Source organism: Drosophila tropicalis, unplaced genomic scaffold, assembly GCF_018151085.1.
Source record: "Drosophila tropicalis isolate 14030-0801.00 unplaced genomic scaffold, ASM1815108v1 contig_878, whole genome shotgun sequence".
NCBI classification, from domain to species: domain Eukaryota; kingdom Metazoa; phylum Arthropoda; class Insecta; order Diptera; family Drosophilidae; genus Drosophila; species Drosophila tropicalis.
The window spans coordinates 3,909,698-3,927,327 of record NW_027173374.1 but is presented as its reverse complement, the minus strand read 5'-3'; the positions used below and the strand labels follow the sequence as shown (position 1 = coordinate 3,927,327).

Sequence of the window (17,630 nt, the reverse complement as noted above, 5' to 3'; positions counted from 1 at the left end):
GACATACAACAAGTGTTTTCAAGTGCTTAAGTTCTTTAACTCCTTTGCGTGCTTGCCTTACATTTATTTCTTCATTTCCCACTCTGCCCAGGCTATAGTCATCGTAATGAAAGCGTTTGGGTCGTCGAAACTTTTCAAAGTCGTTTCGAAAATAGAGACTGAAGGCGTCTGCTGCCGAATGTGCCACTTTTATAGCTCTGTTTGGTGGAGTGGGTGCGAGATTTGTAGCCCACGAATTTGACCTCGACCTAGGAATAGGCTGTGCGTGTTTACACAAAATCTGTAAAATCAATTTTAATACACCAGAAGTTCAATTAGTCCGTTGTAGTTCATTTCCGTTCGTGGGCCATTTGTATTACTCTGACATTTAAAATTCAATCAACGATTGTTTTCCCGTTGATATTAAGTTCCTTAAGCGAGACGGAGAGTCAATTCGTAATCTAACATCATTAAAGAACTGGCCCAAAAAGTATTCTTGTGTTTTATTTTATAGATTATTATTTTTAAGAATGAGATTGAAAAATTTAAATTGGAAGACTGAATTTTTGTCCCAGTCATTTTGCAGATTTTAGAACTAAAAGATGAAAAAAGGATCTGCGGAAGACTATCAATCACAGCACTCAAGGATTTGTAATATTTCTTTAACCCAAAAAGATGCGCTACATAATACTTGAAGTTAAATATATTTCTTCCTAAAAGTATGCCACATTAATCTGTTAGCAGAAGAATTTGAATAATTACAAGTCTATAAAATAGAATTGAAATCCTCACTTAAAACCACAAACTTCTCAATGCCAATCAGTGACGAGCATCAAAAACTGGGTCAATTCGACCAGCAGCAGAATATGAGGTTTTTTTTTATTGGGTTGTATAACAATATATTTGAATTTGTTGACTTCTGGTATGGGGCTACATATTTTCTGTTACGTGTGTATTCCAATGGGTTGTGTGAATATTTTGAAATAATTGATTGATTGAAGAATGTAGCTAAATATGCATGTAGATGTAATGATAGTTGATGTTACATTAAATTGTTATTATTATTGGTATTTATGTTTATATAAAGAGTCGTATGTAAAATATTTTATTTAGTATTTTTGTCTATGATCGTGTATCGTGATTTATCTAAATAATTTTTATTCCTTTTAATAATGTTGGCTATAGGGACTATATGCTATAGGTGTTAGTTCAATTTTTGAGAAGGATAAAAAACATGTTAATCACTTTCTTTTCGTATATAGGGACTCTTGCGCAAAAATTAAATTAACTACATTTCCATATATTAAGTTAAATATAATATATACTATTTAGGTATATATTGTGTTGCTATATTTCGATAATAAATAGTTAAACATATTGAACTAAACAGTAATCAAATCATAAAAAACTAATAAATATATATTCATTACAAAAAAAAAAAAAAAGAATACAAATAAAAACCGAATTCTTACGACGACGATGATGTCGTCCTGGTTGAAAATGATGCTGACGATAATGTTGAAGTTTCTGCCGATGTTGTCGTTGCAGTTATTTTAGTTGTTGCCAGTGCAGATTTCGTGTCCGGTTTGGGAGCCGGTATGGCTTTGGCCGCCAGTGCCAATTTATGTATATGTGGCGACGATGGCGACGTCACTGTTATTCTACAATAAGAAAAAAGCTAATGGTTTACACGCACACACATAGACGCACGACGAGGTAAAGGGATTGGAGGCAGGAGCATAGACGAGGCGAGGCGGGGGCAAGGATATGTTTTAACATATGCATAAACATATTTACATGCATCGTTGGTTTTATGATTTTGTTTTTATGCAGGATATATGGAGTCGGAAACAGTTTGTGTTTTTTCGTTTTTGGGTCAGTTTTGGATGTGGATTTTGTGGTTGTAGGTTTATGCGCATGTATGATTTAATTATGTAAATTAGATAAAGCCAGCCAAATAGCAAAAGAACTTACAAACTAGCTAACTAGGAATTATAGGAGATATAAACTGATTGTTTGATATATATTGAGAGTAAGTCAGTGGGTGAGTGAGTGAATAAGCGTTTTCTTTGACTACTTGTGCTGCCTGCTGTTGGAGTTGATTTCGCTATCAGCGTACCTAGGGCTGTTGTCATCCTTTTCACAGACCAAAGTGCGTGTGGTCTGGCTGACCGGCCCGCCGTTTAACGACTGCTGTGAGCTGCGCTTCACATGCACGGGTCGAAGACGCTCCTCTAGGTCACTAATGGAGCCAACCGAGCTAAGGCTCTCATCACTGCAACGAGATTGAATAAATTAAATCATGTTGTTATCAATTTAAAGTAGATGGGCTTACCTCTCACTCAGCTCCTCTTCACCTTCTTCCTCCATGGCTTGTTGCAAATCGGCTATCCGTTGCAGAGCCAGACGTAAATCATTTTTAAGGGCCGTACCCTCTGACTCCATCTGCTCCATTTTCTTTTCCAAATCTTTTCGTCGAGACAATGATTCTTGTTCCCGACTGGAGACCGTATGATATTCCTCACGCATATCACGCAGAGCCTTTTGTGATTTCTTTACCGTATCCTGCGCCTGCATCTCTCGCAATTTGGATTGCGTGACCTCGTTTTGCAGCTTCTCTAGAGCCTCTTTGTGACGATTCACTTGAACCTCGAGCCGGGCACGCGTGGCCTGCTCCAGTTCTAGACGCGATTCTAATTCTTTAGTACGCAACTCCAAGCTGTAAATGAGATTTAAATTAATCTAATAATAATTCAGTAATAGCATCGCTTACCGTTTGGACATCATAGCCATTGATGGGTCACCCAAATTCTCAACGTTATCCAATCTGTGCTGCAATTCGGTAACCTGCTCTTTAAGATTATTCCGTTCGGCCTCCATTTCGTTTAGCTTGAACTCGGATTCAGAAACATTGATTTGCTCAGCATTTAATTGCTTCACGGTGGCGCTATATTTCTTCATGAGTTCGCCTAACTCCTCCTCATTCTCCTCGATCTGGGCCTGCAGTTCCGCTCGGTCACGATGCGCGGCATTGGCACGTTCCTCTGCGTCATTGCGTGCTCTATGGGATTCTTCGAACATGGCTTGGACCTCAGTCAGTTCTGCCTCAGCGGTTTGGCGTGCCTTCATGGCTAAGCTACGTGCTGATTCGGCATCTTCCAGCTGATTGCGTAACTGGCGTATCAGGGTCTTGCCTGGCGTATCGGCTTTAAGGCGTTCCAACTGTGTTTGCGCATCCTTGAGCAATGCCTTGTATTTACGCAAATCTCTTCTGAGTTTTTGATTAAGGGCCTCTTCGGCATCGCGATCGACACGATCGCGATCCTCCATGGAAGACAGACGACGCTCCAGTTCATGCTTCTCCCTTAAAAGAAGGGTTCGTTCTTCGTGCTCTGTTTCCAACTGGCATTCCAGCGCCTTTATCTTCTTGTAGCCGTTGCCACGCACTTCTTCAAGTTCCTCGTCACGTTGCTGCGATTCTCGTCTTGCCTCTTTACGCATTGTCTCTAAGGTCATCTCCAGTCGCAGCTTAGCTTGCTCTAGCAATTGTATCTGGCCAGCCATTTCGTCAAGTTCTTCCTCTTGCTCTTTAGCGCGTCGCTCTGTTTCATTTTTGGAGCGCCGCAAATGGGCGATTTCCTCTTCAGTGCCACCGCCAAAGGTCATCTCTTCCAACTCCCGCTGCAGTGAGGCCAATTTCTCCTCCTTGAGGTCGAGATCAAGACGCGTATCCTGGGGATGGAAAAAAGAGAATTATATAAACAATCCGCTTCACATGTCTTTCCTCTTGCCCAACCTACTTGAATCATTCGCGTCGTATAGTGGTAACTCATGGTTGTCTGTTCTTGTTGTTTGCCTTTTGCTATTAAATTCTTAATATTTTTTGGACATACGATATCTAAATCACCCTGGACTTAACTGCCGCCTGCCCATTCCCATTCCCATTCAGATATCGCTCTTCATAAGAGTCATTGTAGTTCCTCCCTGTTCACCACACGTCTCGATGTCTACTTCTAATTATAATTTTCTGAAGCCGTAAAAAGAGATCGTTGCCGAGTTTTTCTGTTTTTAATTTCTTTTTCGGCAAAAAAAAAAAAAAAAAATTATGTGTGCCGCCACTGCCTAGAACAATCACTGCTGTTGTTGTGTTTGTTGTCTTCGTCTTGTTGTGTACTCCAGATAACGCGCGTCGACGACAACGACATCTATTCCAGCTACTGTCGACCGGAACAATGAAGAAGAAAGCAACAAAGTAAAAAGCCAGAAATGTGTGACGAAGAGAGCAAAATACTGAAACTCTCAAGTACAGGCCGATAAAAACATGAGAACTCAAAGAAGCAGTCAAGAACTCTTGAGAGAGAGAGAGAGAGAGAAAGAGCGATAGTGGGAGAAGAGCCAGTCAATCGCATGCCGCATGCGTACATATGTTATAGGCAGGCAGATAGGCACCCGGCAGGTAGAGATAGCCGAGAAATCATGCCGTGGCGTGGGCAAACAAGCCGAACGAGTTTCTTTTTTTGTTTGTCTCAAGATACTGCATATCTCTACTGGTATCTCATTGTATATTCGTTGCAACATTTGAGCACTGTGCAGCAGTGCAACATTATCGATGTATCGGCAAGGAAATCGCTCACAAGTATCCAATAAAGTTGTTCGAATGCTATTTTTATGTCGCGCAGTGTACCTCCCTGCATAAAATGTTGCTAGCAACATGTTCCTAACAATATATACCTATACATGTGTCTGTTGCTTATGTTTAGATACATTTCAATATGTATTTTTGTTTTTTACTCACAGCTAGAGTCTGTTCGAGGGTAAACTTCTCAGCCTGAAGGACATCCTTCTCTCGACCATAACGCTCCTTGGCCTGACGCTCTTGACGTGCGGCATCCTGTAGGGATTGGCATTCAGCATCAAATTTGCGCTGCTTCTTCTCCAGCAAATTGTTACGGGCATTTTGCTCTTCGAGCAGCATACGCAAATCATTCATCTCGTTGGTCATCTTTTGTGCCTTGCGTTTCCATTGGCCCACAACCTGACGTTGTTCCTCAACTTCCTCGTAGGCATCGGAAAGCTGCAAGAAAAACCATAAAATATATCAAAAACAGATAAAACCCGAGTAAACTTTGACAGCGCCCAAAATATGAAGTTTTAAGGCTAAGTTACCTTTTTCTCCAATTGCTTCTTAAGCCCGACCAGCTGTTCCAGATCGTGCTCATGCTGTGTCTGCAAACGCCTTTTTGTGAACTCCAATTCACGGGCAACACGTTCGTATTTCAGTTTATATACTCCACCGCCGCCATCCTCATTCTCGCCATCCTCATCTTCGGATATGCCATTTAAATCAGATTTAGCACATATCAGTTCCATTTCCAATTTTTCGCTTGTCTCTTGAAGATTCTTCACTTTGGTTGCTTGATCGCCCAGCTCCTTTTCCAGTTTTAAGCGCTCAGCGGTTTCGGCTTCCAAACGCTCGGTGGCTATGTGGGCGGTGGAACGTTCTTCTGCCAGATCCACCGTTAGTTCGGATAACTGTAATAGATTGCACAACGAATGTATATATAGATTTGAATAGTTGTTGATTTGTTTATCCTGATTATGATTCTCATTTCTAGGCATACGAAAACGATATTATTTAGATAATGAAATCCGTGTGCCAATTTCCGTTGTAAAGTAAATATAATACCCTTTCTTTAAAATGTATACCCTCTTGACTATGAGATAATTTTGGAAACATTTGTTATTAGCGGATATTTGTTGAATTGTTTTACAAGTAATTCTTTTAGTTCTGATACACTTTCATTTGTTATTATCTTTGTTTTTCATAAACAATACACGCAGAGAATATAAATATGGAATATTCCCCAGACTCAAAGAATTTGCTGGTATATGATTCACACAGCATTTGGTTTGGTCTATAAATAAAACATCCTCAATTCCCCCCCAACCCACTGTGTTTTCCCTCAAAGATGTGAAGTGAACCGCTAACTTTTGCTGTCAATGTCAGGCTGAACAGCCTACCCTGCCGTGTTTTGGTTGAGGAATTTAATATTTATGAGCCCCCTGGACACATCATCACCTGAGGTGTGGGCGGGTTAGCGATTGAAAATTATGTCAACCATTGACTGTGTCACGGACAGTTCTCAGCTCAAGGTTACCTCGTCATCCTCCTCGCGTATGGTGCGATCGTCATCTGTTGTGGTGGCCACCGATGACTCTCGCTCCCTGGCCAATGAGTTTCCTCGAGATGTCGGTGTATGCGGCAATTGCTTGGCCAATTGAAATGCCTTTGTCAATATATTTTGCGAGGAGCGAGTGCGTCCAATTGAACCACAACGTTCCATGCTGTTTCTTTCTCTTTGACGTTCAATTAAAGATATGGTATCATAGTCATCATAGATGGAGGAGTTGCTGGGCGTCGTACAACGGCTGTGACTCGCATCTCGGACCGAGTTGTTGCTGCTGTTGGTAGTGCGACGCGTTCTCCTGCCCATGGCTGTCCATTCCTCTTGCACATGATCGGTGCGTTTGAGAAAGTTTTGGATTTTCTCACTCAGATACGCCGAAGAAGTGCGCGGATCCTTATTTGAGGGAGAGGCACGTATCGACTGGTGCACTGGCTGTCGCTGGCAGCCCAAGACAAACGATAGATTCCCATCAAGGACAACAGGCGAGCTCTCGAGCTGCCGCATCTCATATGCATCTAGGCCACCGGTGCCCCTTGTGTAGGTCTGTGGAAATATGCGCCTGGGCGGCGTTTGCAGGCGAGAGGAAGAGGAGGAGGACACCGAATATGCTGGACTTGGGGAACGCTGAACTAGACGTAAACGATCCGCTACGGCGGCATCTCCGTTTTGTCCTGTGGATGAATTGTGTATGGGCAATTTCAGCGAAATCTCGTAATGGCTGTCAGACTTATTCTCCTCCTCCTTCGCTTTCATTGTTATGTGGTTATTACCATGGCCATTTTGAGTGTGGTAGGACGAGATTCCGCTGCTACTGCGTGTGCTATTGCCTGTGGCAGAGGTGTGATTGTGTGTTTGTCTTGTTGTTGTTGTTGTGTGAAGTCCATTGCTAAGAATGGGACTCTGCTCTCGCTGCTTGGGCAGTAAACGTATCTGCTTTCGCGCCTGACTAGTGGGTGGTTTGGGCGGACGAGCCAGTGAGCCACTTAGCATGGAATTCAACGACGAACCGCTGCTATTATTTGGGGATCGTTGTCCTCCATTCATGGCGGCCAGCACACGGGCCAAGAATTTTTCTTTTTCTAAATTATCCGTGTCTACTGATTCAATTTCATTGCTGGAATTTAAGTTCGCCGCTGCTGCTGATGCTGCTGAAGCTGCAATATCGGCAATGGCCTCATTAGCAGGCGACAAGGGAGGCATGGATATGGATTATGGGGATGGGGATGTTTTATTTAGAGTTAGTTGGATGGCTATTGGGATCGGATATTAGTATAGTATCCGTATATATGTATATCGGTTCTATTTCGTTTTTGCCAATTTTGGTTGGTATTTTTTCGTTTCGTTAATTCGTTTTTTTTTTGGGTTGAGATTCGTTATGATATGGTTGGTTGGTTGGTTGTCAGAAGATATTGTCAAAAAACTTGAGACAACTTTGAGATCACTGTACATGCGTCTCCTCTTTTTATCGTGTGTATGTGTCTGGTTGTGTGTGCGTGTGTGTATGTGTGTGTGTATGTTGCAATTTTAAATTTATCTCAAAGAAATGCGATTTATTTTAGCTTTAGCACGCGCGCGTATAAAATTGCCAAAGCAAAAATTTAATTTTCTTTAACTTTTTGCTGTTTTTCCGTTCGTTTTTACGGCACGGCGCGGGGCAGCGCTTTTCTTTTTGTTTTTTTTGGCCGAGTCAAACGAAAACGAATACAGATCGGATTCAGATTGTAGATCCCAATGATCGCATCTTATCGAACACGACCACGAAAGCGCCAGACCCTCCGGTATACGCGACGTTTGCTCAACAACTACTAGCCAAGTGATTTTTGCGTGCCTCTTGGCCAGAAACAGAAAAAAGAAGGAACAAAAAAAGCTCCCCGGCACAGTCTTTTTGGCCAAACGCAGTGAGAGCACAAAAGCGCCCACAAAGAGCAAAATTAAAAGAGAAATCCGGCAATATAAAGAACCGAATTGCAAAATCACATAATCTATGCAATATTCTAATATGCGTATGTAAATCTATATATACTATATACAATTTAGCCAACTGTTGATCTTATTTAAAACAAACCCGGACACGGACATAGAGGGTGGCGGAGAGAAAGAGTCGTGGGAGATGTAAGGGGAATAATACATATCCAAACATGTGGCCCAGCTGCAGACTCAATTGTGGCACGACAAACGTATTATTAATGATCTTTTTAAATTTCATTTTTTAAAAATACAACATGCTGCTTCGCCTGCCTGCCATCCTTCTCAGTCATTCGGTGTTCAATAGACGCATTCTATGCCCAATAAGTTATTTTTAATTTCCATCCCAAGCAACATAAAAAAAGATGCCACAAAGCAGCGGATATTTAACCCAAAACAATTGCATTTTCAAGTTGGCTGAAACTCCACAGAAATTTATGACTCTTTAGAAAGCATTTAGTTGAGAAATCACAGACTAAAGAGTTTGTAAACATTTTTAACCAATTTTAAAACGACATCTTGATGTTAGCCAAAAATATTCCTCCTATTACATTTGATATAGCTTTATTAAATTTCGAAATTCTATTTTTGAGGCCTTTTTAATTTACTTTTCATTCGATCTAAATGTTCTAAAACAAACAAATTGAGAAAAGAGATCTTAAATAATCTCACACTAGGCTATTATGTATCTATATATGTATATAGTATGTATGTATGTATAGTATTGTTGCCCCAAAAATGCTTGGCCAACGCGAATGGCCGAGATGATATGCCAAGCCAAATGTCATGTCATCTGCCTCTGACAGCAGTCAGTTAGGAAATATTTATAAAAGCAACTGACGCAATAGATACCCACTTAATTCTTTCTTAGATCTAAACAATTTGATTAGACTTACCTTGGCTTCTAGTTTCTGATTCTCAGCCTTAACCTCACTGCGATCGCATTCGATTTTCTCCAATTTGGCGCGCAGCATAAGTAACTCCTCGTTGGCGGTCTTCAATTGTTCTTCGGTGCGATGGACATTGAGGAGCGGAGTGACCCTAACCAAGAGACGCCACCAAGGCCAATCACGTACGGCCAGAAAGGCTTTGACATTTCGCTGAATACATCGTACAGCCAATTCCTGTAAAATTAATACTCAAATGAGTCGATTGGATCTATCAAGAGGTAGTGGGTCAATATTAACCTGAACACGTCGTTGTGACATCTTTTTGCGTGCCAAATAACCACGACAAAATGCCTGTAATTGTATAATACGGTCCGAAAGAAGGACATCGCGTTTGGCTTCCAATTCTGTCAATACACCAGATCGGAAAAGTATCTGCAAAGTGGAAGAAAGAGAATTATTAATACATAAAATAAAGCAGAAAAAAATGTTTATTATATTAAAGAAGAAAATAGTTTAAAGAAGAAACTCAAATGTTTCTGCTTTTAATTATTCTTAGAGCAACTTAATAGGAAATCCTATTATGTTTAGGGAAATTGTTGAATTTTACTCTCTGCTAAGGTGCAAAAAGACAAGTGTTTCATTTTCGCATTCGTATATGATTTAAAGAAATATATTTATTTACATGGAGCAACATATTCTTTTAAATTTGCTAACTTTGTCAGCAGGATTTTCATTATTCTGATTAACATATTTTCATTTGCAGCTTCATTTCTATGTGCAGCTGCAGCATAACATTACATGAGGAAACCAAATCAAATCAACTCGAATTCAAGGAAATGAAGGTCAAGGTGTCGGAGGTGCAGCAACACCTGCGGCCCCGTCTCATATGTGATTCGTGTGAAAGTGATGAGCAATGAAAATGAAATTTCAAACAAGACATTGCCCATAAACTGCAAACGAAGAAGAGGAGAGACTATTTCGAGTGTTAAATGCTACTTTTATGTGGACAACAGACCGTCCGTTCATGTGCGTTATGTGGGTTCCTGGCAGTACATACAAATTAGTTAGTCAATGCTTGCTTTCTCACTCTTCCGCTCTTGGAGTGCCATCCTAACCCATCTCAGAGGTGGGACGGACGCACCTTTCAAGGTGTGCCTGTCTACTAATATGTCGCCGAATTCGCGAGAAACTATTTTCAAATTGTTTAATTATGCATCGCACGTAGACAACAACAACAATAACAGAAACCAACAAAAAAAAAAAAAAAAAAAACAAAGAGAGAAAAAGGAAAGTAAACCAATGTGAAATTGCAGTATGTGGGGGATATATAACTTATAGACGAGGGTGTGGCAACAACAATAACAACAACTACAAGCACACAAAATAATACGTCCGTAAACCAAAAGCAGGAAAATAGAGTAGATAGATTAGAAAAGATAAACCCAAAAAGCAAAATTTGTTCTTTAATACAATAAATAAATAAGTTTTATTCCAGTTAACAGTTAGAATATATAGTAGATACAAGGCATAAAAGTTAAGTTATGTGTATATATGAATTTGGGGGAAGGGGAATCGGCTGTTGATCTTATCGTCCCTCATCTTGGGCCTTAGCTCAGCCGTATAGTTACCTCTTTCGTGTAAGTGGGATAGATCTCCACCTGAGTGTGTATACAGCGTACTGCCTGAACCTGAGCAACTTTGGTGGTTGTCGTAGCCATCCCACTGAGATTGGGAGTGGGATTTCCATTTAAATGAGCCTTCGCCTCAAATTTCTCCAAAAGTTCTTTAATTTTATTCGATTTAGGCATTTTATTTGATATATCCTCGCCCTCGGATTCGCATAGGCTGCCCGTTGAATTGGTAGTTGATGTCGAAATGGACAAAACCGTATTACTGATATGTCCCGAATCATCGGAGTCATTATGCTCTTCCTGATCATCATCATCCTGCTTCTGTTTAACAGGTCGCACACACTCTGCCACTTTAACCTGAACCAATAGCTCCTGATTTTTATCCGATGTCTCACCCAATTTGGGTGGGATTATCTTGCAGGATTCTAATTTGGGTTTCCTTACTTTCTCCTCGTTGGCATATTGCAATTTCTGCAATTTTTTTTGTTCTTTACCACATGCGAATGCTCTTTGTGTATGCCACGAGTGGCTCGGCGCGGAGCCGGTTTACTGGCATTCAAATTTTCCACTTTACGTAAAATTTCATGACCTTTGGCCAGACATTTGACCAGCAGCTCATCACTATTGGCATTGGCATTGGCATTACCATTGGCATTGGGCGTGTTGGCTGGTGTCTGGCAATTTCTGGAGTTGACTCTACTTATGCTGCTATTGCTTCGTCTCGGAGGCTTTTCCAATGTAGAGTTTGCACGTTTCGGATTGGGTTTAATGGCTGAAGCCACGACATAACTTGTGTTTAAGGTCAGCAAGGATCTGGTACGCTTTTTGCTAGTATCCTTTGGCTGCTCCATACAGAAGCTTTCGCTACTTTTACGCAAACTGCTAGAATGCTTTGATATGGCAATCGGTATACGACTGCCATTCAGTGAAGAGGGAGAGTTTAGTTCACATAAAGAACTGTATCTGCTTGTAGAATTGGAGCGACGAATCAATAACATGGAGTTGGCCAGCTCTGGAGTTTGATAAATTTGTCTTTTACCCCTGCCAGTTATGCTCAGGGAAGTGAAAGATTTGGACAAGAGCTGCTGTTGCTGTTTGTCGTCACTGAATTCGACTGGCGGTGGTGGAGGTGGGACAGAAGTAGCCATAGCCATTGGCATTTCCTCTATTGTGCTGGTCACTGGCGGTGGATATTCACTTAGAATTTGATCAAAACTTTGCAGTACCTCGTTCAATTTGCTCTCATCATGGGCAACCTTTTCGAGTTCGGCAAATATTTCATCTTCCAGCGATTGCTGTGCAAGATTAAGGCTCAAGCTCAATTGGCTATCCACGTCGTCGTCGCTGTCCACATAGCTGCATATGCTGTTCGAGGTCATCTGCATTGATGATGAAATTTGTGGCGCTGTTGTTGCCGTTGTTGGTGTTAGAGGCATTGGCACCTTGGGAGTATATTTGCCATCCACACAGCCATTGGTGTCCACTAGACTGAGAGCACTCATGGAACGTGTGTGCTTACTACCTTTGTAATATAGTTTTCCACTCAATCTGGGCGTTAGATTATCCTCTATTTTGTGTCGTATGTGTGAGAAGAACTTCTTGCCAGCTCCAAGGCCATGCATTTGTCTTTGATTTCCATTTGGCATGGGAGTGCCTGTGGCCTGGGGCGGATTACTGCGAACCTGCGACAATTTGGACTTGACCGTATGCTTGTACATGATGTACGACAACAATGATTATGTAAAGTAAAAGTTTAATGAAAATTTTGCAATAAATTGCAAATTTCCTTTCGCTGACCAGACGACGATGCCGACACTTTCACACAGAGCTGGAGCTGGTGCAGCTTGGTGGAGTTTATGGCTGGAGCTGTGGCTGTAGCTGTAGCTAAACCTGGGGATATCTTTGGGGCGCGTAATTCGTGTGTTGTTTTCTCTTTGAGCTCGGCGACGCAACTGAATTTCTTGGCCAGTCTTGAAACGGCCAACAGTCAAACCAAACATTGCCTCTGCATTCGAAAGTGGCTTATCAACGCAAAACGAAAAATAAAATAAAAAATAACAACAACATCAGCAACAACAACTGTGGACATGGTCGCAGTCACCATCGTCGCGGCTTACCGTAATTGAGGTAGGGTAAGCTAAGGCGGGGTGGAGACTAGCGGGGTACCACACCAACAGTCTGCAACGTGTTGCAGTAACCTCTCAGGTTCGATTCGATGCTAATTGCAGACATCAACAATCAGCGTTTTCAAATGCTCGATTTATAGTTGGCCAGTCTAATTATCAACATTATGGTAGACATCATCCTCATCATCATGATCAACATCATCATTATGAGAGTCATCATGGACTTGGATAAAGAAAAGTGAAACAAGTGCATTGGCCACTGGCTGCATACAGTCGCATCGCACTCCGCCAAGGGTCTTGTTTTGCTTTTGTCATTGTCAGCAATTGGTCTCAGAGACCCCACAAGAGATTGGAAATGAAAGAAAATAAAATAGACTCAGGGCACAAGCAAAGCAAATATTTGTATAGGAATTGAGGTGGATGTAAGGTTGAAAGTTCATTAGCCCGGCTAGCGAAGATTACAGAGACACGACCAAGTCAAGGAAAATTGGAAAAACAAATTTTCAATTCACGGAAAATAACAGAATAAAAGAATTTATGAATATTACATAAGAGGGTTTTTTTATCCAGAAGAAAGGAAGAGAGCAGTATAGGAAATAACTTTTTAAAATGCAAGTAAACATAAACTAACCGCAGTCTGAAGGATCCTTTCAGAGTCTTCGATATCTTTCTACTTAACCCAAGAGATCAAGAATTGGAGACCTGCACAGTGATTTATACAAGAGGAAAATGGCTTTGGACAAAACTTAATTTCATATTCAATCGTCTTCTTTTCATTTATGCAAAAAGTAATTATTTAGATGGTTTTTTTCGTTTTTACTGCCCTTCTTTTTGATCTCATCATACAGAAGATAAACCTTTACTCAATATAATCGTAATAAATCAACTTTTATGCTCGATTAGCAATTATCAGCTAGTTAACATCGAGTCCTTGGTCAATATGTCACTAAAATATTGAGACTCTTTTGAAATATATGCCTAAAATATATGTATGAATATGCAACTTCCTGCTTATGTTTCATAAGTAAGAAACAAGTTTAAATGCAATATCAAAATATATGCCCACTCATTATATAGGGTTTTTAGTAAGATTAATGCGCCAGTTGATTAAGTGACACGCCCCCCGTTTTCCAGTGTGTGTGTGTGTGTGTGTGAGTTGTCCAGGGCGTTAATGAGATTTTCATGTTTTAATTTTAAGCTGCAGCATTGACGACAGACAGAATTCCGCCTAAAAATATTATGTAATGCCCGAAAAAAAAAAACCAACCCATGCCCCACCTTCGACAGGCAGATCGACAGACTGACGATTGGCTGGCTTTGTGTCATTTCTAATGAAAGCGAACGTTAAAAATTTCACTTTGATGAAGAAAATGTTAATGTGCAGGCAGGCAGGCAGTTGGTCAAATGTGGTTTTTGTTTTTATGCTCGAATGCAGCAGCAACGGCAGCGGCAGCGGCAGCTTGTCTGCAGGTTGCACCAGGTCGTCGCTGGTAAACGCAACGTCATTTTTTGGTGAAAGTCAAACGACAAACACAAAAACAACAACAGCAGCAAAAACATTCGTTCGATTGGCTTGTGCCTGGCCTGGCCCGACTGCCTGTATGGTTTTGCTGTAATCGTAGTCGGAATTAAAATTGGTTTCGGATTTTTCGACACTTTCCCGACACACACACACATACACTCACACACAGAAACAAAAATAATTCAAAAACAAAACCAAAATATGTACATACACAGCGACTGATGAGACAGACACTGGCCAGTCCATAGATTAGTAGAAATAAACGCCAAATCTCATTCACCGCATTCCTCTGACCGCACAACTGAAGGAGCATGTTTACAAGGTATTCGCTGTCTCTGTACCAGCTGTTTAATCTGGCGCTGGCATTGACACTGTGATTCCCATTTGATAAGCCACACACAGGCAACATGAGGCGAACTCCGAGTAGAAAAACCAACTAAGTGCCAGGCACTGGCAAAACCAAGAGGCTGGTCCAGCGATCCCTAATTCACAGTTGGGGGGAATTCTATACCACAGACGACAACCAACAGAGACGGCAAGGAACAATGCAATGCAATTGCCTCACCAATGAACTTGACCGTGAAAGTCGTCAGGCGTCAGAGCCACACAACACAAAACAAAACAAAACAATAACAATAACGACGATAAAAGTGGACTTGCAACAAGTGACGTCAAAGTTTTGTGTATTACGATCGCTTTTCGGAGCACTATCTACCCACCTTTTGGGTTCGATTCACAGTTGTCGGACGACAAGAACAGGAAATAAAAAAAATCCCAGGCAACCAACGAAGTGGCCGAATCAAGTCACCATCATTCCACCATTCCAGCCACATGCCTGAGATGTTGTTGAGAGCATGTAACTTATACCGTTTAACAAGTAATTACAGTCCTGTCCAGTTTTATAGAAGCATCTGGATAAAGTGACTTTCATATTGAAGTGAAATTTATTTTTCGTTTTATTATGCCTGCTGCCCTTGAAAATTTGCCTGTCCAATGGGTTCATTTTATTCCAAGCAAACTGTTATTACCATAAACAGGTATATCAAATCAATGAAGTTGATGAACTGACTATCATAAAAGAAGAAAAGAACAGGTGACTTCTTTTTTATGCTTAGTCAGGCTTATGTAAGCTTAAAATCCCAACAAAAAAAAACTAGTTTAAACATTCTATCATCATCAACTTTTTAGGCCAGTTGCACGTTTCATTGAAAGTGTGGTCAGGTCTGTAGTGCCGCGTTCAGGCAGAGGGCCTGACTTGCGACGATGAAGATAGGCTTCAATAATTACGGGTCTCATTTAATACAATAATTGCAGGGTAAAACAATCACAATAAGAAAGGATTCCGAATCGAACATGTCGAAATCAATAAAACGAATTTTTCTTGAGATATTTCGATGATTGGCCAGAAATCTCAAGGCGAATTAACAATTAGATTTGAAAGTAATAAATTAACAAACAAGCAAAGAAACAAACAAAGAAACAGACAAATTTGTTAATAAGCTAAAATTATTTACTTTAAGACGTAAATCCTGTCAATAAACTTTTGCACGATTTGCACGCACGAGTTTAACGATCTTTACCAAATAACTTTTGGTATGAATGGACAGAGCAAAACAAATCGTAAGCAAGTAATGTCAAGACGAGTCATAAAGTCACACTTTTATGCTTCGACACGTAAGACCTGCTAAATGATTCAAAAAACACCGCAAAGTTCATGCAAAAACGAAATCTTTTTAATGTTGATGATGTTGATGTTTGCTGAGCATATGTTTAGATGTTCCCGGTCAGAGAGGCTAAACAGTAATCAAGAGTAACTACAACTATTTCTGGCAAAAAAGATCAATGACTGAATTGAAGAGAGCGAATCTGTTGGCAAAACTAATTAGTAAGGTTTAGTAACTGGACTATGAAGCTTGATAATAATGTCTATGCTGAATGCTGAATGCGCTACGAGAAAAATAATTAATAATTGAAATATAAAAATGGAAAACCTTTGTAAACAATCATTCAAATAAATTGGCTAACAATTGCTTAATATCGAATCTAATCTATGCCAGATTTATTCCATTTATCATGCAATTATTCCATTAAAATAAATTAATATAAATAATACGTCCGATTTGATTGGCATTGCTAAACATTGAAAATAATAATTTTCCAATTAAGATTTTCGATGTTCACTTTTATATAAGACAAAAGCTCTTGGCAATCTCTTTTGGACCTGTCTGTTTCCACAACAACTGTAAATCACGATAACCGAAACCAAACCGAAAAACTCTCAAAAAGTTCACAAAAGAAAAGAGTTTAAAAAAACTATAAATTACCATAATACAGATATATAAATATATATCTATAGGCATGTATTTAAAAACGCATAAATGAATACGTAAGCACACAAAATCGTCTGCCGGCTGCCGCCTTGGGCTGCCCCCAACGGTGAAAGCCTATTGTGACCCATTGGATGATCATCTTAGATTAAATGACTTGCTAAATTTTTAATTTTGGGTGGTTAAACTAATAAATATAACAAATTCTATTCAATTGGACGAAACTTAGATACACTTTAAGGTAGGTCTCATTACTTTTACATAACACCAATTGCAATTACTTAATTATTGAATTATTCTCACATTTAAATAGAAAGTAGGAAAGTACTATAGGTATGTGGGATCAGTAAATGTCACAATAAAAGAACTGGATTTCGGTTTTAAGGAAACTGTAAACTCTCTAATTTTTCTATTAACTAATTAGGAATAGTTTACTAATTTAAATACGTAAAGTTTTTTGCTTCACAAGAAATTATACAAACTATGACAAAACTAAATAATTAAATACATTTTTTCGATTAGACAAGACTTGCATACACTTACAGCTACGCTGTTATTTTAAGAATATCCCTTAGCTTCCGCAAATTCAAGTCAGACTATAAAGTACTCCAATTTTTCTGTTACTTTTAAGTTTGTCTGATTCTAATATATTTACAAATTAAGAAATGGAGCCTAATTTTAGATGCCTTTTTAGACTTTGCCGAATAGCAACAAATTAAACAACGTTCATTGTAAAATCAAGAAACCTTTACTCGGTGAGGGTAAAACGCTTAGCAGCATCTAGATAACTCGAAAATAAGATGACAAACGTTGATATTCGACATTTCGTGGTGAAGGGAAGTTCTTTGGCGGTTTTAGCAAATTGATCGCCGATCATTGATCATGAAAAGCAAGCACTCCAAGCAGCCCAAGTGTTTTCCTTGCACTTATACTTGCAATTGTTGGCATTGTTTTGCTGCAAAAAGGGACAGTAGCTGCTGATGGCAGAGGCATCAGAAACAG

The 17,630-nt window shown here is 40.0% G+C and overlaps 2 protein-coding genes across 7 annotated transcripts in view; both read right to left on the bottom strand.

Moving 5' to 3' along the window:
• Positions 1 to 1,280: 1,280 nt before the first annotated feature.
• Mhcl (Myosin heavy chain-like) overlaps positions 1,281 to 17,630 on the bottom strand; it is a 28,269-nt gene continuing 11,919 nt past the window's right edge. For 2 of the 6 annotated variants that reach the window (XM_068301990.1, XM_068301991.1), the window contains 8 exons: positions 9,320 to 9,454; positions 9,029 to 9,256; positions 5,146 to 5,511; positions 4,775 to 5,053; positions 2,753 to 3,711; positions 2,315 to 2,698; positions 2,099 to 2,254; positions 1,281 to 1,640 (listed from right to left, as the gene is read on the bottom strand). In XM_068301990.1, coding sequence (XP_068158091.1) covers positions 1,448 to 1,640; positions 2,099 to 2,254; positions 2,315 to 2,698; positions 2,753 to 3,711; positions 4,775 to 5,053; positions 5,146 to 5,511; positions 9,029 to 9,256; positions 9,320 to 9,454 — 2,700 coding nt within the window. In that variant the 3' untranslated portion in view covers positions 1,281 to 1,447. Of the gene's footprint in view, positions 2,255 to 2,314; positions 2,699 to 2,752; positions 3,712 to 3,779; positions 3,974 to 4,774; positions 5,054 to 5,145; positions 5,512 to 6,137; positions 7,957 to 9,028; positions 9,257 to 9,319; positions 9,455 to 17,630 lie in introns of those variants that run through there. The other 4 variants (XM_068301994.1, XM_068301993.1, XM_068301992.1 and 1 more) reach the window with 4 other exon arrangements.
• LOC137585294 (uncharacterized) lies at positions 10,619 to 12,516 on the bottom strand. The gene is given in 2 exon segments (XM_068301011.1): positions 10,619 to 11,138; positions 11,141 to 12,516. Coding segments are annotated over 2 exon segments (1,740 nt in total). The 5' UTR covers positions 12,372 to 12,516; the 3' UTR covers positions 10,619 to 10,629.